The following is a 19,611-nucleotide window of genomic DNA, read 5'->3' as shown; positions in this document are numbered from 1 at the left end:
AAATATGCCAATCGCTGCCGTGCAGCTCCGCTCCTTGCGGTTAAGATCCAGCTACATTGAGATCTCGAATCTCCTACGAGGTCGATCAGCCGCTTGGCCCAGGCAATGTTCTAGCCCTATTCGGGCGCCGCGGCAGTTCCATGCTCGGGCTTGTTTGCGACAGGAGGAGCCTCCTAAAGAGCTTCCTGCTTTTCTAGAAGCTTACAAGCGGGCTGGTACGTAGATATCCTCTGCTCGGAACTTGGGTTTCATTGTTTGATCATCGTGTAAGAGGGTTTCAACTAACACATGATGTGCTACAGTGGACTTCCCTCCTGCCACCCATGACTTCGAAACATTCTTTGCACATGCCGAGCCAAACACCGAAGTAGTACTGCATGGGTACCTCGGAAACCGCGCGGACCTGTCCAAGAAGCTATCTTTTGTGCGCCTATCCGATCCCACCCTGCAACACAGCCTACAAGTTGTAGCATTCGCCAAGAACGATGCCTTCGAGAAACTAAAGACCGTGAATGTGAACAGTCCTGTGGCTGTACGTGGTATCGTCCAAAAGAAAAAGACCAAGCCATCTGAGGCGGATATCACACCAGCCCAAGACTTATGGGAGCTCGCACTGGAGGAAATTCACCCCCTCAACGACTTCCCCAAGGATCTAATTATGACGCCTGAAACGGTGTTCCCACCTGAACAACGATATCTCCAACTACGGTCGGATGCAGAGCTGCGCGAGTCACTGCGTTTCCGCGCCCGCGTGCACAATATTTGCAAAAAGGAGCTAGAGCAGTGTCGGCCGCCGTTTGTGGAGATTGAGACCCCGCTGCTGTTCAAGTCCACGCCGGAAGGTGCACGGGAGTTCATTGTGCCTACTCGTAGGGAGGGGCTGGCTTATGCTTTACCGCAGAGCCCGCAGCAGTATAAGCAGATTCTCATGGCTAGTGGCTTACCAAGATATTATCAGTTTGCGCGCTGCTTCCGTGACGAGGATTTGCGTGCGGATCGTCAGCCCGAGTTTACTCAAGTATGGGTTTCTATTGTTCTCTGTGTTGGGTGATGTGTAACAAATGCTAACAGAACACTTACAGCTTGATATGGAGATGTCTTTCGCGACGGGCGACGATGTCATGCGCACTGTGGAAGGGGTTATTCGCCGACTTTGGTCATCGTTGATGAAAGATCCTGCTCCGGAGGGCCCATTCCGCAAAGTCCCCTACCAGGAAGTCATGGCCAAATATGGCTCTGACAAGCCGGACAGGAGATACGGGATGGAAATCATTCGACTTGATCATGTTCTCCCCGTGGATCTAGTTGGCAAGATCTCTGACCTGACTAATCCCATAGTGGAGGCCTTCAAGCTCGAAGGGAATGACAACGATCCCGCTGAAACCCACAAGTTCATTACACAGTTCCTCAACTCACCTGCGGGTGCGCCGTTCAACAGTAACCCGGACGGTGGCCCAGGCGTCTTTATTTACAATGGCAAGCAGCCGCTCTGCGGACTACAGCCCTTCGGCTTCGAAGCCGCCGAGCAAGTTGAGGAGCTGCTGGACCCTGATCACGGTGACCTTATTGTTCTGCAGGCACGTCCCCGTGCTCACTTCTCCGGGGGTTCAACTCCCGTTGGCGATCTACGCCGTGCGTTGCACGCAGCCTCTGTCTCGGCAGGCTTCAAGCCTGCCCCGACTGGGTTTGATTTCCTCTGGGTCGTCGACTTCCCTCTCTTTTCCCCCTCCGTAGACTCGGAGCCCGGCCAGGGCGGCGCAGCAGGCTTCTCCTCCACACACCACCCTTTCACCGCGCCCAAGACCCCCGCCGACGTCGACCTCCTCCTCACCGACCCCACCCAGGCGGTGGCTGACCACTACGATCTCGTGGTGAACGGTGTCGAGCTAGGCGGTGGTAGTCGTCGTATCCATGACGCAGCCGTACAGGAGTTTATCTTCCGTGATATCCTGAAAATGCCAGCTGAGCGATTGACTGACTTCTCGCATCTGCTCGATGCCCTCCGCTCTGGCTGTCCCCCGCATGCCGGTCTTGCGCTGGGTTTTGATAGACTTGTTGCCGTCATGCTTGGCAAGGAATCCGTACGTGATGTGATCGCATTCCCGAAGACCGGCAAGGGAGGCGACGATGCTATGGTTGGGGCCCCGAGTCCCATGACCGGGGAGGCATTGAAGACGTATCACCTGCAATTGAGAAAGTAGATTTTGATCAACACCACTGGCGATTGTATATCACACTGTCCTCATGGACGATTCATTTTGTACCATACTGATGTACTATACCCGATGTTGCATTAGCATTTGTCTATAACATAATTCTCTTCTCAGTATCAACTTGATCAAACTGCGCGCAACATACAGTACATATCATGGGCTTGCTGACCTCTCACATTGCCCTGGTCGATACTCAGGGGTGTCTCAGGCATCGCGGCCAATTGAGAGGTCAGTGAACCCCTGATTTGATTCCCGAGAGTAGTATTCTTGACACATTCTGGCCTTTTAGTTATCCCATACCTATTTAGGGTCGGCCAAAGTTCCCGACTTGGTGCTATTCATTTTTGAGACCTTCGTTTGTCTCAAACCCTAAAATCTTGTGGTTTCAGGATTCAGGACTTTTTCTTTAGATCTGATCCATCTCCGCACACAGTGCATATAGACACCTCCGCTGAAGATGTCTCAGAGACCATGATCACTTGGGCTACTTTTAGGATTATAGTTGATGGCCCGCAAATGAAGATCAGAGTACATCCAGGCGGGAGAGCCCGCGATCCATTGAAGATCATCTTGTAGGGCCTCGTTCTCGGAGACTCTAACTATATCCGGTAATCCGTATCAAGAACCCTTCAGTACCTCCTACAGGATCTGAGGATGAAACAGGGTCCCCGTTTCACTAAGTCTTCAGTCTAAGACATCCTCCAGGCATGCGGTCGACCCGAGGTTGGCCCGAAGATGCGTGTTTTACTATCCACCGTAATAGCAGAGAAGTGCTGAAGTACGAAAGCATACATCTTCCCATATATAGCCTTGCTAAATAATCTCTAATTTTCCATTCATTCACTCGTTCGACACTTTAGAGCTGGTCTCTCAGATTCATTCTTTTTACGTATTCTCTCGTTTCGATATGAAGTCTACAATCATTCTCGCTTTGGCTAGTATTGCCATCGCGGCTCCCACCCGCACCATCGAGGACCGCCAGCTGCCCAGTTTCGGCTCCAGCAGTACTACCGGCAGTGGGTTGGATGCATGGAAGTCTCTCATACCAGGACTCGCGGGGTCTAGCAGCGGCTCTGACAGCTCTAGCTCCCCGGAGAGCTCGTCAGGCAGCAGCCTCGGTATCCCCGGTTTCAGTAATACCCTCTCCCAACCTGGCCAAGTACATGAGACCCCAGTTCTAAACGCAGGTTTCTAGACTCAGGCTCCCCAACCGAAAACGGCGTGACCGAGAATGCCAGCTGCAAGGATTTCACGTTCATCTTTGCGCGTGGAACGACCGAGATGGGTAACATAGGCTCGGTCGTTGGACCCCCGTCGCCGCGCAGTTGAAATCCTTGACGGGTGACAAGGTCGCTATCCAGGGAGTGAACTACCCGGCAGATGCAGCGGTACGAGAACCCACCCTATTCCCTCTCTTCAGCACTTAGCTTGGCTTTGCGTACTGCTGTCAAGATCAACAAACCGAGATGCCAACTAACACTCCATTCAAACAGGGCAACGCACTGATGGGCGCAAGTGGGGGCCCTGCGATGGCCAAGCTTGTTGAGCAAGCCCTCAGCCAGTGTCCCAAGACCAAGATCCTGCTGGGTGGATACTCGCAGGGTGCGATGGTCGTCCACAATGCTGCCAGCAGCCTCGCTGCTGGTCAGGTTGCCGCTGCGGTTCTTTTCGGTGACCCTTTGAAAGCCCAATCTGTTGGTAAACTTGCCAGCGATAAAATCAAGGAGTTCTGTCATATCGGTGACCCGGTCTGCTTGAACGGGGCAAATGCCATGGCGCATATTACTTATGGAACCGATGCCGAGGCGGCTGCGCAGTTTTTGGTTGAAGCTGCTGGAATGTCCACTTCTTCTTAATTGATTGGTCGTGATGACGTGGAGTGGGTGCTGAATGAGTGAAGAGATTCCGATGTACAATAAGAAAAGTTAGGGTTAGTGCAACCACCGATTGAGGGTTCTGTTTCGATCGGTACAGATGAGAATGTGTAGACTGGCAAATTTCCGTCCAAGGGTAGTAGCTTGTAGATTATGATATGCCTTCAGAGTGCAGAAGAAAGAAGAGACAGTAATAAAAAGATCTGTATGGATTCCATGTAGGATAGGTGTTATACAAAGTCAAAAAAAAAAAAAAACGCCACTCCAAACCGCTATATAAGACAAAATCCCAGGACCAAAAAGTGGTTTGAATAGAGATGAGATAACTCAGTGTATCAGATGAATGAAATTGGAAGGTATCCAGCACGTGAGACTTGTTGGTCACATATTCTCATGCAGTGGACAAAGTACTTGTCCGAATTGATTGTGCGCGGGACGATGCAGCCTCTTGAGCATTGGACTTCTCGCCTTCGAGCTCTTCCTCATCTTCGTAGTACAAATACTCGTCATCCTCTTCGTCGGATTGTCCGAATATATTCCTCCAAACGCCATCCCAGAGACCCTTCTTGGTAACTAGGCCGCCGACAAGGAGAATAGGTAGTTGCCAGATACTGGCCCAGAAGAGGCCACGTGCACTACCATTGGCACCCTGATGTTTCCAGAAGTGGTATGCCTGGTGGACCAACCAGCCGTTGGCGACAGTGCTACCGACGAGGAATCCACTTCCGACGACATTCACCCACCAGAGACCAATGGAGATGGGGAACATCAGAATAGAGTATCGCAGAGCAACCCGAGCACTGCGAGCTGGGTTTACCCAGCATAGCATCCTGTAGCCAGCAGCTTTGTATTCATCGCGGATCAGATGGGACAGGGCGTTGAAGTGGGGGAATTGCCAGGCGAACAAGATTCCACCTAACAGCCAACCTCCAATGCTTTGTTCGCTGAATAGCATGTCACGCCATGTGTCATGGCCCATCGTCGCCGTCTGGCCCGCCGCGGCGATCCATCCCATGAGTGGTGGAATACCACCAACCACCGCGCCGACCCAGGTATTGATTACGTGGATTCGCTTCAATGGTGTGTATACAAAAGCGTAAAGGAAGATATTGGCGGCGGATAGAGCGGTCGTTGTTGGGTTAGTCCCGATATAAAGGAGCGAGAGGCCTGCAACGGCAGTGCCAATCGCGAAGACCAGGGCTGCCCGGCTCGAAACAAGCCCGCGAACTAGAGGGCGATTACGCGTCCGCGACATAAGTGCATCGAATTTCGGCTCGAACATCATGTTAAGTGTATTGGCGCTGCAGCAAGACAAGAAAGTGCCCGCTGTCAGGTATATAAAAGTTAGGGTCGAGGTCGAAAGTGTAGGGAGCGGGGTCATGGCCGGATCGAGAGTGAGGAGGGACGAGATCGGGTACATCCCATACGCAGAGGTTGTGGTGAGGACAATCAAGAAGGACAGTCGCGGTTTCGTCAGGGCGAGATACGCAGCCAACTTGCGGCGGAGGGAGGTAGTGGGGAGTGTAGATGAGAAGTTCGACAATTGCGCCGAGGCATCCAGCGGGAGACTTTGTTCTGGTTGTCCTGTTGCATTGCTTTCCTCCTTCAAGCGCTTCCGCCGCCGATGTGGCAGTTCTGGTGTAGCTTCTGTCGCAATCGCAGCAGACGATGCTGCTGCAGACGAGTTGACCTGGATGGCGTCCGCATCGCTGGGGGATGAGGCCGTGGATTTGCTTTTCGCATGGGAGGATGCAAGTGAAGACAGCAAGCCACCTTTGCTATTTGAGGCGTCGTTGAGTCGATTGGCCGAGAAATATGATTTGTGGAATACCGAGGGGGACTGGTCATCCGCAGTCCCGATCCGCCGTTTCGAGGACGATAGGAACCCCCGAATACCCTCGGGGCGCACAAGACGAGGCCCGAAGAGACATTGTGTGCACACAATTGCCTCTCGAGGCCTCCGTAGAAGGGATGGCCGCAGAGGGATCATGGCGGGTCGGTCATGCAGAAGGAAGAAAAGTGAACGAGAGAAGTTGAATTTCCCCGGTAGTGCACGGGCCACATCCAATCACTTTGAGAGAATGTCAACAATTGTTCTTCTGGGCATTGCCTGATCTTCAACGCTGTGTTTCTTTTTTTGGTGATTATTCCCTACTCAAAATGGATACCATTCAGAAATCAGTGATCACGCCTCTTCAGCCTTATTTGGCGCCTATTGTTTCTGTCATTCCCGAGCCAGTGCACGATGCCGTTGTGTCCTTGATTGGGAAATCTTGTCACGGCGCATTGTTGGTCGACCTTGATGTCACTAAAGATCCTGCTTGCACATCGCTCGCCATCTCCAAGGCCCTTGGAATTGCTATTGTCGGCGCCAGTGCAGTCGTCAAAATCCCGCAGATTCTGAAGCTGATCAACTCCCGCTCATCGGCCGGTGTCTCGTTCGTCTCTTACGCCCTCGAAACCGCCAGCTTGCTCATCACTCTCTCATACGGTGTGCGCAACCAGTTCCCATTCAGCACCTATGGCGAGACTGCTCTCATCGCCGTCCAGGATATCGCCATCGGTGTTTTGGTCCTGAACTATGCCGGACGCTCCGCCGCCGCCGCAGCTTTCATTGCTGTCGTAGCTGCCAGCGTTTATGCGCTATTGTTTGACCAGACTCTTGTCGATGCGCAGACTATGTCCTACCTGCAGGCTGGTGCAGGTGCTTTGGGTGTTGCTAGCAAGGCGCCTCAAATTTATACCATCTGGCGCAATGGAGGAACCGGACAGCTTAGCGCATTCACGGTACAGTTTCTTTTGCCTTGCTACATCTCAGTCCAGACACTAATCGCTTCTTCTAATCAGGTGTTCAACTACCTCGTCGGATCCATGTCCCGAATCTTCACCACCCTTCAGGAAGTCGACGACAAGTTTATCCTTTACGGATTCATTGGCGGTTTCTCCCTCAACGTGATTCTCGCAATCCAGATGCTCTGGTACTGGAACACCCCGGCACCCAAGCAGAAGGCCGCTCCTCGCGCAAAGGTCGCTGAGAAGGCACCATCAGCCCAGAGCACGGGAGCGTCCCCGAGACCTAGCGTGAAGACACCCACCACCCGCCGACGGGGTTAGATAGCCTAGCTGTTTTCTATCTTGGCTTTTTTTTCGGTTTGGTCGAAATAATCATAATGCCGTCCGTTTTTGGGACCATGCAATTAGAGGAACAAACTACTAGTAATTATATTCATGGAAAACCGTGAACCAAGTAGAACCGCAAACACAGGCCATACGCCCCGAGTGGCCGCCCTCAACTGTCTAGAGATCGTGAGATTACGGCATACGCCCAGTAGTCATATGTCGCAAAATAAGATCCAGCGGCACGAACGGCTGCACAGGATGCGGGTGATGAGGAGCGATTCTAAACTCCAACTCAGCAGCACCAGGCTTGCGCTGAACACCGACAACATCCATCTCATCCCCATCCCCTTCCTCTCCTTCGCTCTCCTCTTCCGACTCATCATCATCCTCCAGCTTCCTCCTCAACCCAGTAACAACATTCTCTATCCCAGCCTCGCGCTCCTCAAGTGTATAATTTCCACCCCAGTTCCTCCGTCGCGCTTCCTGGTTCGCTTCTAGTGGTGCCCATTCCCATAATTCTGCGAGCTGTGCTTCGGTTAGCGGTTTGTGCGCGGCATCGAGGTCGGAGGAATTAGACGACGGCTCTGTGCCGGCTGCACGGCCGCGCGCAACCCAGTCTTCGACGCGTGGATCAAGTTTTGTGCGGAGGAGTTGTTCAAGGGTGTTTGCTTGTGTTCGGCCCGGGTACTCTGGGCCTGGGTAAGCGACTAGGTTGGAGAGAAGGTCGCGTTGGTCGGAAAGTTGGTCGGAGACGCTGATGAGGTTGTTGGAGATGATGCTTGCTTGGGATTGGAGGGAGCTCCTAGTCATAGGTCAGTTTGTGGGGTTTGATATTCATTGCATTTGACTGTGTAGGCCTGGGAAGATTGGTGTGGGATTGGTCTCGGGTGGGACGGCAGCTCTTACCAGGGTGGAAGAGGGTCGCTTTGGTTTAGACTTGCGATCAGCGAGCCAAGTGAGCGAGTAAGCTGCACTAGGCGCTGCCGCGATTGCTCGAGGACTTTAATTTGTTCTTGGGTGAGGTTGGACATGGCCAGTTGAAAGCTTTGAAAGGTCAAAGAGCTCCAACGTGAGGGGATAAGATAAAGGAGATCAACGATCAACGGGCCTTTACAGATGACTTCTCTAACCCCAATATCCTTCAACTTGGTCTTCAACTACTATATTTCTAATATTCTTATTGAAGTTGGAATTCTTTCAGTTCATTGTCTCACGGAGTATATCAAGAACTGGGATCAATGCCCAGTGGCAGACAATTGACAGCACTCAACCAACCCGTGCTCCTAAGCACTACAACATACAACATAAGCGTAAAGCCTACCAGCCGTCAAACCCCCCAAGATCAAATGTCCACAAATCCAAAAATAACCTCCAGATCAACCATCTCATCCCTCATTGGACCCTTGGACCCTTGGCGGTGCGTGCTGAAACGCCTGCAGGACCGGCCAGCCAATCTACAGCGGCGCTGGAACGCAGAAAGGTTGTCACCGAGTGTTCTAATAGCCGATCCTCTCGTATTATCTGACAGGCTTGCGTAGGTTTAGCCTGTCCCGTTGTTGGCATTGCTAGGCGGCTTGTCAATGCTATTTTGGGATCTGTGATGTGTGTATATTTAGATGGTAGAGCGGTTGGGACAATGGATACATAAGTCTTCCTGCCGCCCTCAGCTGATATTTGGGGCTGCCCTTTTGTGTCTCCCTATGTCTCCTTATTATTTTGGCAAAATTGTACTTTGCTGAGCATTTCCAGTGGATACTTTTCTCCATTTGACTATTGACTATACTACTAAGCATGCAGACATTGCAAGATGTCGGGGATATATCGTCACAATCCTGGAGTAGAACTACTCCATAAAACAAGAACCCAAATGTGCAAACGCCATCAACAATGAGGTGAGCTGATATCCTGATCTCATTACATCCAAGCCACCAACTGACTCTGCTTTCCACAGCCATTTCATCTATGCTCAACAGCAAGGCAAACACAACCAGGTACAAGTTGTCACAACAATCACTACCACTGAGGGTCCTTTTGCTTCTGATCAGGATCAAAGACCGGAAGATGATTCTGAACCTGAGCATGCTGCTGCTGCTGCTGATATTGTTGCTGGGCAAGCTGCTGCTGGTACTGCGGTTGATCAGGTTGCTCAACAATATCTTGGGAGACACCTGACTTATCCTGACTCTGGTAGTGCTGCTGGTACTGTTGGCTTTGGTAATGTTGGCCTTGAGTATGACCATATGCAAGCTCCTGTCCGCGGCCATCATTATCAATAAAGCCAAAGCCTGACCCATGCCCATACACGCCAGAGTTATACATCTGTTGCTCAGCCCAGGCTTGCTGCTGCAGCTGTGCACTAGTCGGCGAGGCGCCAGATGCTTCGTTCCAGCGATTGTACATATGAGGGGACTGGCGGGACCGGTTGACCTTTCTGCGTCGGTGCCGGATGAAGAAGAAGCAACATACCGTGAGCGCCGTGACGAGGATTAGGAATCCCACAATTGGAACGGCAATCACCACTCCCAGGTTCAGGTTTGAGTTTCTTGGGCCGGGAGTTTCGAGCGACAAACTTGAGGGAAGTAGGGATTGGCTGAAGATTCTTGTTGGGTCTATGTTGAAGCGCTTGCCCGTTTCTGTCTTGAAATGGCAGTTGTAGCGGATGGACTCGAGGACTAGATTTGGAAGGATGGTCAGTTATGGTGCCTTCGGGTAGCGTTTTGGTTTGGAATTTGCTGATATCACATCGACACAGGAAAGGGTTACAGGATGTACTTACAGTTTGCCATGTAAACCTGAGTGGTGGTCAAGTTATAGCAGAACTCGCAGGTGTTGACCACGTTATCGGCAAACGATTTGGTCTCACACCACGAGTTCAGATTTGATGTGCCTGGGTCTTCAAGATGGGTTGCGACTGCTAAACGGACACCATCGCATGCGACTGGGCATGGTGAAGAGACATTTGAGATGGAGTCGGGAAATCCAAACACACAGGTTGAAAAAGCGTAGCGCAGGTTATCTGGTTCGATTTGTTAGATCTGACCGACAAAACGCAATCTGCGATATCTGGAAGGTGGTACGACATACAGAGGCCCCAGTTCACGTCCGATTCCCCGGTGTTCACATCGTGGAACTGACTTTCCATTTGACAGGAGATGCATTTTTCGAAACTTTTCCCCACAGAGGTTTTGTTAAACGATGGATCCAAACATGCAATCTCAGAAGATGTAGTATTGGCTGTTTTACCGCACACGTTTGTGCATGGCGAACCCGGTGTGGTTTTCAGTGCGAAAACCACTGGAGCTGGGCTGTTCAGTAAGATCACGGCCACAACAACAGCCAACATCCTGGATGACCTTGAATTGCCGTCGCTTAGCCCGAACATGATGAGGCGAATTGAACACAGAGTCCGACAACTTCTGTTCTTACAGCGTCTGCCAAGGAAGACGTGGGAGGACAGTGGGCAGTTTGCCGGATAGAGCAATCTCACGTTCGCATGAGAAACGGTAAATTGCAACTCTCGATTGTGAGATTCTTTGCTCAGGGCGGGAAAGCTTCTTTTTTCAGTGCCAGCGACTCTCACTCCGTTCTGTATGGATGTGATGACCAAGTGGAGTAATTCAGTAGACTTGAGCTCTCACGCAGAGAAGGGCCGCACTATCCCAGCACCTGCAGAGCTACTAACTCCTAATTGCAGCAACAGGAAGGATGCGCGGATCGAATCAAGCACATTTTCTTGCTCCCAGCGTTGGTTCTCGGCGCTTAGAGAACGCCTCCTACAGGCTGGTTTGTGACTGCACCTTGGTTGGGGAATCGAGGAACGGTTGGTGGAAGTCGAGTGATCGCCACATCCTACATGCAGTGGATATGCTGCAGGTGTACAGAGTGTGACGAATGCTGATGGTTGATTGGTGAGAGACGGGCTGTGACTGTGATACAGGCTGCATGGTGCACGGACAGGCGCATAGCAACCCCCTCATTCGAGTCAAATCGCAAAATCCGGTCAGTGAACCTCGAAGACGGGTATCGGCATCCTTCGAATGTAAGGAAAAGAAAAAGTCTGGAGGTTTTGATCTGCCAAGAGAACCCCCTCTTGTTAGGGCCGGGGGTAAACAGGGCTCCGGATTTTGAAAGTTCCAGGACATTTGTAATTCACAATAGAGGGAGATATGAATGGAATTTACTCGAAATTTTTGGAAATAATTATATCAAACTGAAATTGCACACAAAAACCGCCATGCAAAAAATTAATAAAATTCGAATCCAGTCCAACGGGCGACCACAGTTCCGAACAAGACTGATGCGAGCAAGATTGGTATGTTATACCCAATAGGAGAAGAAAAAAAACAAAAACAAAAAGCCTACCATATAATTTCTAGTTGAACAAGGTTTGTTCAGGGCATATCAACCATAGAGCTCATCATAGGAAGGCACCATTTCCTGAGGCGCGGTTTCAGGTTCCCGTTGTTTTGTACGGGGAGGGTAACTTTTCTCGGGAGGTGGCTTGAGGGTGTGTGAAGCGCGAGGTGTAGAAGGTGGCATAGAGAGAGCAGAGATGGAGGAAGCAGCGGTAAAGCTCGTTCGTCTCGAGTTGGTGCCACCCGATATAGATGCTGTGGGTTCTGTTGCACAACTTTGGACACTGCAACGGCGCATGCGCGAAGTCACAGAGAGTGGAGGAGACTTGGCTGGGATATCAAAATCTTCGGGATTGTCGCGTGTTGTGTGTGAGACATCTCCCATGCCGTATTCTCGAGGGCTTAATTGAATTCGTGGGCCCAGAGTATCTCGCTCTTCTTCCTCTTCTTCTTCTTCTTCGTCGCAAGATTCGTCCGTAGTGTATTCGTCATTGATAATGGAACTTGAGGGTCGGCGATGCGGCCCACCGCTAAGTTCACCAAGGCCGAGTCCTTGACCTGATGGTGTGTGAGATGGCGGTGTGGAGGTGTCTCCCACTCGACGCCGAATGTTTTGATTAAAATATCCAGTGGGAAAGGGTGGAGGGTCTTCGACTTGATGTTCTCGGGTGCCTATGCTTCGGGATCTTCTGCTTGATGCCCCCGAGCTCGGTTGGCGTAATGGGCCATCTGGGAGATATCGTTGATCTTCTTCGGATGCCCTTGCTGATTGATGGGCGAAACCAGAAGGTTGATTCCACTGGTTCCAGGACCCTTGTGTAGGATAGGTGATAGAAACATCACCCCAGCGAGAGTGAAGCTCCGTGGACACTCTTCGCTTCCTTTTGAACTTCTTCATAAAAGCCGCCATAGCCTTCAAACAATCAATCATGGGGGCTGGTGACGCGTTCGGGGTTCAAATATACCGAAGGGAGGACAAATCACTCCCTAGTGCGGTGTTCATCTCAGAACTTATCAATCTCCCCACAGAGAGCATGGGGTTTCTCCCCAGATAAACAAGTCAAGCACAGCAGAGGAACAAAGGAGGACAGAGAGAAGGTGATCGAGGCAAATAGATTGCCCGCGTATGTTGAAGTTATATCAAAATGAGACGTCCATGGAGGCGCACTAGCCAACCAGTGCATATCCGTTGGATGACCAAAAGGAGCGAAGATCTTCTGAATGAAGTGCTTCACGGGGATGGTACTGTAAACCAACTGACCCAGCGAGTGATTAGAGACCCGGCAGGCAACCCGGCAGTCTGGTACCCCTCTGCTGGTGGCCCCCCTGGGCGGAATCTAAGACAGTGTCTCTCACGGGAACAACAGCGCTTCAATAAGAGAAAAAGAAAAAGAAAAGAAAAAGCGAGAACTGCAGGGTCATCAGTTGGCCCGCTAAATGATCTAGGCGGGTTGCCATAATGAGAGGCTCCCACAGCTGCAGTGTGGGTAGAAAATGCATGTGGGAGGGGTAGTGAATTAGCAATCCCGGACACCCCCTGGTCATTCTCAGGGAGGTAGATAGTTATGAGTTGCGGCGCAGTCAACTTGCGTTTGACTTGACGCGGATCGGCCACTGCATGAAGTGTGTCTCTATCAACCGCATCCTCGTCGTTGGTCGTCTTGGCATGGCGCTTGTCTAGGGATCTGCACTCACCAGAACAAAGACCATAGAGAATCATAGATCGGAGTTGACTTGTACGTTTATCTCGAATTCAGGGGTGATGCGACCTGTGTGATAGACATGGACCAACCATCTGCTTAGCCAGTCGTTGCTGGCGAGACAGGGAAAGTAACAGGACAGGGATCAAAAGAGGGGGTAGGCTACTATCACGACAAAAAAGGCGTAAAAAAGCACTATTTTACTGTGACGCATCTGAATCCCTGCAATGAAGTGGAGTTGAAGGATTAATATTCACAGAGACGGGCAGTAAGTACTGAGTACTCCGTACACAAAGTACTTTAAAGCAATTTGAAAGAATCAAAAGTCAGGGATCATCATCCCGCCGAGGCGTTGGAGTCAATATATCAATTTACAATTATAGGCGCTGAGAATGTGAAAGGGGAAAATTCGGGATGATCGATAATGAACGGAGATCATAGCACAGACCAGGTGTCTGCCCATGATCTACAATGTTGGACGGAGTATTCTTTACTCCGTAGTCCGTACTATGAACTATCTACCTAGGTATCTATTACCCAGGTACTATATCCTTTCAGTGACAAAAATTGGATTTTATTGAGAAAACAAAATAATTGACCAATCCCCTCCCAAATCGCATTTTCCAAAAAGAGAACGCCATGTCGTGATAGTCATAAAAACAAGAAACAAGCCCAAGCCACTGTCACAACTTCAACGAAAATTGGTGATCAGCCGCGATAATACAGGCTTAGGCTGTTTTGGGGCGGCCTGGGCCGAAAGCATGGGCTCCGATGCACTTCTCTCCCTCTTGTCCCTGCGTTCCTGCCTGTTCGGTTCCGGAGATGGGATAGCTGCCTGGTGTCTCGGCCTCGTTGGAACAACCACGCCAATTGGAGTGCCATAGTCGGCCATTGAGACTGGCCGGGAGGTGGCTAGTCTAGCGTCACTGTAGTGAACTGCACTTAAACGGGAAGAGGGACCGGGATGTGGATTGACATGAGCGGGGTTATAGGTATAGGTGTGGGCGTTAATATCGCCCACCATGGACGTTGGCCGGATGGGTTGGTATCGTGATGGATCATATGTTGGCAGTGTGGGGTATGGCGGGGGTTGTTCGTATGAAGGGCGAGATAGCTGCTGTTGGTATTGTTGCGCATGCTGGGCCTGGCGACTGTAGTCCGGCGCAAAGGAAGACAAGGGCCGGGGTTGGGAGTGGAGACCTCTGGGCCTGCCTAGTTCATCCGTTTTATAGGCTGGTGGCGGTTCAAGAGGAGAAAATTCTTCGGATTGTTGGGCATTTCTTCTTCTGGCCCGTTCTTTGCGCGAAAAGAGATATAGTAAGCTTCCAGTCACTGGTTTAGGTTAGCTTGCTTCTGGGGGGCTGCGGCTTGGGCTGCATACTTGCTAGAAAGATGAGGCTGCCAGCTATTGCGCCGATGACAATGACAGGGGTGCGAGAAGATGTGTTGTTATCAGAGCGCGTGCCAATTGAATACTTAATTGACATAGCCCAATATTCGAAGGGTAATTTAACGGGGACGTGTGTGCCAGGGCGAGGACATGCAGGGTATAGATATCCCAAAGTAAACAAAGAAGTGAAGCTCAAATAGCCTTGCGCTCCACGATCTTGTATCAGGACTGGTAAGACTCTTGAATTGAGCCTCAATCCTGTGAACTGATGCTAACAGCCATCCATGCTTTGAAAATGCGAGGATATAGATATATAAGACCCTGAAACGGATCAACGAAGCTTAGTCCCATCTTGACACACGGTCCCTGTTTCAAGATATTTTGAGCGACTCGCGGGGAAGAGTAAAGATAGTATCAATTAACTATATATCTATAGATAGATTCGCCAAAAGTTAACAAAATTAGCCAGCATTGGTTCAATTAACTTGCATTAACCTGCATAAGCCACCTAATCCGGTGGGCCAGATCCTTGTAAATGCGCCCTAATTTCTAAATAAAAACAGCTGCATCAGTGAAGTAATCACATCAATGTATTTGCCGCCACCAACAATGTTGTTGTATGTTTAACTGGTTCGTCAAAAGCGCCTCGCAATCAGCAAATAATATTCCCCTTGTATTCCGATTATATGGCTGAGAAGACGATTACTTCAAGCAAGTATAAGTAAAAAGGGCATCACCGCTTGTTGCGTGCGGTATTATGAACGATCTACAAGGACTACAAGGTGTGATGATTGTTAATGAGTTGTTTGAGTCTATGTCATGTCCACGGTCTCTACGGAATACTTCGTACACCTTGGGCTGACGAGTCTCTTACCGGATATGGAAACCTCACAGTTGGGGCTTCAACGCCCGCATGCAATATGATCCAATGCAAGCCCTACATAATCTTCCAATACCCAATACCCAATATTCAAAACAAAACTTTCTTTTTGTTCTTTTTTCTGAGATATCACACATTTTGTACGGAGTACCTACTGCCTTGATCGCAAATATGACTCACTCAAAATGCCCCCTGAGTCTTTTACTCTGCATACGCCCGATACACAGCCATGCCCTTGTCGGTCACAAAGTCCAACGCAACCCCCTGCCCCACAAAGAAAACATATCCCTCCTTTAGCTCAGCGGTCTGATTCCCAGGGAATTTCATCTGACCACAGCCCTTCGTAACAATCATCAAGCTCGGCCCAAGAATGGCCTTGTGCGTCTCATTCTCTCCAGCGCCAAGAGTAGTACACAGCACAGAAAATTCGCTGATGGGCGGCGCATAGACATCTGTCTTACCGTTCATGCCTTTATCGCTCTTTCTGCGCGGTAGTAGCGCATCCTTTGCATTATGAGGCACAAAGCTCAGGGCCTGTCCGAACAGCTCGACGCTGTCACGGTCTGCAGCCGGACAGAAGCCTGTGTTGATTACGTTGTCCGACCGCGCCATGCATTCCACAATATCGCCTTCTAGGTAGGCATGAATGCTGTCTGCGGGGACGAAGACGGAGTCTCCCGGGCCCAGAGTCAAGTAGTTCATCAGAAGGGACGCGACTAGATTCCCGTTATCGCCTTCGCCGTATTGCTTTGCCAGACGGCCGAGCAGGTTTGGAATGTAGGTGTGTACACCGAACTGGGATTCTGGAATGGCTTGTAGGTCTTTCAATGTCTGTGCGACTTCCTTTGGTGGCGCGCTGAGTAAAGCCTTGCATACTTGGCGTAGGGCCTCGTCATTGAATTGTCCTGTATTTGGGATGTACTTTGCTAAGTGGTTCAATTCGAACAGCGCTTGGATGTCTTTCAGGGGCTTCCAGCCGGCGAAGAGCTCAAATTTTGAGAGTGCAATTGCAATTTCCGGCTTGTGCATTTTATCGCCATACTTTTCCGGGTGTTCTTTGTGTAGCTGGGCGGCGAGCTTCAGGTCTGGATGGATTTGTAGGGGCAGTGCTTTGCTAAAAGATAAAATCTTGAGTAATGTCAGTCATCTATGATTGCCACAAAATATTCTTGGCCTTCGCGCTTGCCTTTGGCAGAAATGGAATCTCCGGACCCCATCGATCGTGGACAGACTTGCCAACTAGCTCAGGGTGCTTCTTCAGGTACTCCCCGAGGTGTTCACCCGTGGAAAGGAGGTAGGATGGGTTAGAAGGATACGTGCCCATCCACATCTGCCTAGAAGTCAATACGACTGCCCTTAGAGGAGTCAATATCCGGACGAGAAGCTTACTTCTGAATAATGCGTGGAGTCGTCGATTGCTGCATTGTTTGGTGTTTTTGACCATAGTTGTGCTACTATCGACTCTTTTCCTTTCTTTCCCCAGTCGTCGTTCTATCAATCCAGAGTAAATCAGTATTGGCGTAAAAAGTCCGGGCAGGATATGCTTGCCTTTACACCACACCGAAGTTGGACTACTGCGTCTGCCATTGTGGTCAAGATGATAATGAGATTGAAAATTCTCTATAGTATGTGTGCGATGTTTCGATTGAATGCTCTCGCATTGCCTCAAATCGTTGCTAATGCATGGTATCCTCGACCGGCTGGGGCAAAACACGTTGATATGCCGTCATGGTGATATATTGAAAGATTGTCGCCCCAGGAATTAACATACCTGGCATCTAGCTAAGATCAATACGTGAAGTTACGTGATAGAATGGTGAACTGATCCGCCAATTGGAATTCCATCAAGAGGTGCTTGATTTGTATGCCATTGGAACGCTGAGGTCAAGGTCGAATATTTGATAAATGAAGTAGATGATTTATAGTAAGATTTTAAGTAAAATCTATAAAAGCTACTTTTACCAAAGCATACCGAATCGAGTGGAAATAATAAATGGTTTCATTCTGAGGCGCTAAGAGAAGGCCGATAACCGAAAAGAAATACCCAGTTAACACCGTGCAATGATGCTCAATAAAATCAAAGCGCATCTCGAAACAACCAAAATACAGACAGACACTTCACTCATAGAGATCATCAGGATCAGGAACCATCGCCAATGTCAGGGGCTTCGAGACTGCAGAAGCCCTGCGATCAGCCCCAACAAAAGGTGATGTCCGCCGCCTAGGAGGTAGCCCATAATTTCGTCGCGAACCAGAGCTATCCGAGCCATCACCAATGCTAGTAGAGTACAGACTACTGCGATGGTCATCCTCCTGGTATGCGCTTACTCGGACATTCGGAGTGTAATGATCACGATCACGATCGCGACCGCTGTATCGCCGATCATTCGACTCGGGGACCGAGCTGCGCCTCCACTTGGGTGTGCGGGGCGAGCTGACCGATTGGCTGCGCGCAGTCTCAGCGCCTGAACTTTCAAGATACCGCCCGTTGGTCGGAATGTACTTGAAGCGATTGTTGGGCTGAGTGGTCGTTCCGAGTTCCGAAGTGTAGTCTTGGTGAATTGGGCGATATGCAAACTCATTTCGCTTTTGCTCGGAGCGCTGTGCGTCTCTTTCTATTTGTGATTCGCCCCGCAGTTGTTTGGGACGCGAGGCGAGACGCACTGAAAGTCGGCCCGGTCGCAGGCCTCCAAAAGATAGTGAACTCCGCCGTGAGCTTGTTGAAGCTTCACTACAGACGCTTTTGTCGTCATCATCTTGGTCGTCCTCTTTGATTGGAGGATTCCGGTCTTGCGGAGAGCAGTCCGGCACATAACCTGGCCCATATGATGATCTCTCTCTGACTGGTCGATGGGGATTATCATATTGATTCCATGAGCCATCTGTGGGTACTGAGATGGACACATCCCCCCATCGAGCATGGAGAGGTTTGGTAGAGTCCGACTTGCGGAAGAGAGAAAGAGGTCCGTTGACGATTCCCGACATGATATGTGTGAAAAGGATGTGTGTTGCCAACTCGTACTTCTCTTATATCACCCCCACAGCAGTAACAAAGGTGACATTCGATTGACGGGAGAGGAGAGTAATGATCAAATGGGGGAAATATATGGACAGGGTTGATATTCATGCGTTCTAACAAGAACAGGAAACAACCAATGACGAAGGCCAGCCGACAAATCTGCAATCCGGTAGAGCAACAGGATTTTGGCCTGTTTTCTGCAATGATTCAGAAACAAACAGTGGGAAAGCCGCGGATTGGATAGCAGCCAGGCGGGTGACGAACAAGGGTCTTGAGGGGCAATTGAGGGGCCAGTGAACCAAGTCCTTGCAAAGAGACAAGCTGATAATAACAAAACAGAAGCAATACAAAAGCAAGTGCGAGTCCACCAGGGACTTCAAGCCAATCTGGAAGAGAGAAAATGAACCTTCATTTCGGCGGAAGGCGTCCGGATATAAAGCTTGGTCTCAGCAGAGTGCCACTTGCTGAGGTGTCGAAAGCGCTTTGTGCCAGCTGCTGGTGATCTCCTTCATTGTAGCCGTTGTTGCGAACAACCAATAGGGCTTGTGCGTTACCGCCGAGTGGTGATGCAGGCGGGATGGAGGCGGAGATCTGCCTGTGCTTGACAGGGGCCATTGTTCCTTAATTAGTTTGCATATCGGCCGCTTTGGGTCTTAAAATAGATGTCAATTAGCTACCATTTACCAATATGCAGATTGCATAAAGTGATTAAACATATCCACTACGTTTTCACAATATGTCGTGTTGAATCTTTATCGTGACTGTTTATAGAATATATCGTGGGCATTCCCATACTGAAACGAATAGAAAACAACTCCTTTGATCTGATTTTCAAACTTGCTATTTGATGCCTGGATTATAATTTGCGTTGATTACTTTCGAGGCCACGCTATACATATGCAGGTCGAATGTAACCATGAATAAGTCCAGCTAATTAATGGTATTTATAGAAGTCATCATTAATATGAAACTGGAATTACTAATGCAAGTGCTCCTAGGATACGTAACTACTCCGTACAGGCCTAGAACTTAAACACTCGAAATTGCATACAAGCATTAA

At 50.0% G+C, this 19,611-nt stretch overlaps 11 protein-coding genes across 11 annotated transcripts; 3 read left to right on the top strand and 8 right to left on the bottom strand.

The window, feature by feature from the left end:
- Nucleotides 1-4: 4 nt before the first annotated feature.
- On the top strand, nt 5-2,201 carry N7500_003173 (aspartate--tRNA ligase MSD1; the record flags this gene model as incomplete). Its single annotated transcript, XM_056674319.1, has 3 exons — nt 5-215; nt 303-1,018; nt 1,083-2,201. 3 exons carry the CDS (start codon nt 5-7, stop codon nt 2,199-2,201), a joined length of 2,046 nt encoding a protein of 681 aa, XP_056534844.1.
- A 919-nt stretch (nt 2,202-3,120) lies between these two features.
- On the top strand, nt 3,121-4,069 carry N7500_003172 (uncharacterized protein; the record flags this gene model as incomplete). Its single annotated transcript, XM_056674318.1, has 4 exons — nt 3,121-3,346; nt 3,409-3,512; nt 3,563-3,601; nt 3,707-4,069. 4 exons carry the CDS (start codon nt 3,121-3,123, stop codon nt 4,067-4,069), a joined length of 732 nt encoding a protein of 243 aa, XP_056534843.1.
- A 409-nt stretch (nt 4,070-4,478) lies between these two features.
- Nucleotides 4,479-6,077, bottom strand: cox10 (protoheme IX farnesyltransferase; the record flags this gene model as incomplete). Its single annotated transcript, XM_056674317.1, has 1 exon — nt 4,479-6,077. One exon carries the CDS (start codon nt 6,075-6,077, stop codon nt 4,479-4,481), a length of 1,599 nt encoding a protein of 532 aa, XP_056534842.1.
- A 170-nt stretch (nt 6,078-6,247) lies between these two features.
- On the top strand, nt 6,248-7,201 carry N7500_003170 (putative monosaccharide-P-dolichol utilization protein; the record flags this gene model as incomplete). Its single annotated transcript, XM_056674316.1, has 1 exon — nt 6,248-7,201. One exon carries the CDS (start codon nt 6,248-6,250, stop codon nt 7,199-7,201), a length of 954 nt encoding a protein of 317 aa, XP_056534841.1.
- A 198-nt stretch (nt 7,202-7,399) lies between these two features.
- On the bottom strand, nt 7,400-8,238 carry med8 (RNA polymerase II mediator complex subunit MED8; the record flags this gene model as incomplete). Its single annotated transcript, XM_056674315.1, has 2 exons — nt 7,400-8,009; nt 8,114-8,238. The coding sequence occupies 2 exons, from the start codon at nt 8,236-8,238 to the stop codon at nt 7,400-7,402; spliced, it is 735 nt and encodes a 244-aa protein (XP_056534840.1).
- A 982-nt stretch (nt 8,239-9,220) lies between these two features.
- On the bottom strand, nt 9,221-10,589 carry N7500_003168 (uncharacterized protein; the record flags this gene model as incomplete). The annotated part of the gene is made up of 3 exons (XM_056674314.1): nt 9,221-9,879; nt 9,984-10,223; nt 10,292-10,589. 3 exons carry the CDS (start codon nt 10,587-10,589, stop codon nt 9,221-9,223), a joined length of 1,197 nt encoding a protein of 398 aa, XP_056534839.1.
- Nucleotides 10,590-11,608: 1,019 nt separating this feature from the next.
- Nucleotides 11,609-12,493, bottom strand: N7500_003167 (uncharacterized protein; the record flags this gene model as incomplete). Its single annotated transcript, XM_056674313.1, has 1 exon — nt 11,609-12,493. The coding sequence occupies one exon, from the start codon at nt 12,491-12,493 to the stop codon at nt 11,609-11,611; it is 885 nt and encodes a 294-aa protein (XP_056534838.1).
- Nucleotides 12,494-13,953: 1,460 nt separating this feature from the next.
- On the bottom strand, nt 13,954-14,749 carry N7500_003166 (uncharacterized protein; the record flags this gene model as incomplete). The annotated part of the gene is made up of 2 exons (XM_056674312.1): nt 13,954-14,594; nt 14,644-14,749. The coding sequence occupies 2 exons, from the start codon at nt 14,747-14,749 to the stop codon at nt 13,954-13,956; spliced, it is 747 nt and encodes a 248-aa protein (XP_056534837.1).
- A 984-nt stretch (nt 14,750-15,733) lies between these two features.
- N7500_003165 (uncharacterized protein) lies at nt 15,734-17,119 on the bottom strand (the record flags this gene model as incomplete). The annotated part of the gene is made up of 4 exons (XM_056674311.1): nt 15,734-16,660; nt 16,719-16,862; nt 16,922-17,023; nt 17,087-17,119. The coding sequence occupies 4 exons, from the start codon at nt 17,117-17,119 to the stop codon at nt 15,734-15,736; spliced, it is 1,206 nt and encodes a 401-aa protein (XP_056534836.1).
- Nucleotides 17,120-17,650: 531 nt separating this feature from the next.
- N7500_003164 (uncharacterized protein) lies at nt 17,651-18,517 on the bottom strand (the record flags this gene model as incomplete). The annotated part of the gene is made up of 1 exon (XM_056674310.1): nt 17,651-18,517. The coding sequence occupies one exon, from the start codon at nt 18,515-18,517 to the stop codon at nt 17,651-17,653; it is 867 nt and encodes a 288-aa protein (XP_056534835.1).
- Nucleotides 18,518-18,959: 442 nt separating this feature from the next.
- N7500_003163 (uncharacterized protein) lies at nt 18,960-19,166 on the bottom strand (the record flags this gene model as incomplete). Its single annotated transcript, XM_056674309.1, has 1 exon — nt 18,960-19,166. The coding sequence occupies one exon, from the start codon at nt 19,164-19,166 to the stop codon at nt 18,960-18,962; it is 207 nt and encodes a 68-aa protein (XP_056534834.1).
- Nucleotides 19,167-19,611: the final 445 nt, after the last annotated feature.

The sequence above is a fragment of the Penicillium coprophilum genome (assembly GCF_028826855.1).
Source record: "Penicillium coprophilum strain IBT 35676 chromosome Unknown utg000002l_segment0_segment1, whole genome shotgun sequence".
Taxonomy (NCBI): domain Eukaryota; kingdom Fungi; phylum Ascomycota; class Eurotiomycetes; order Eurotiales; family Aspergillaceae; genus Penicillium; species Penicillium coprophilum.
Note: the sequence above shows the minus strand (reverse complement) of the source record. Positions and strands in the feature narration are given on the sequence as shown.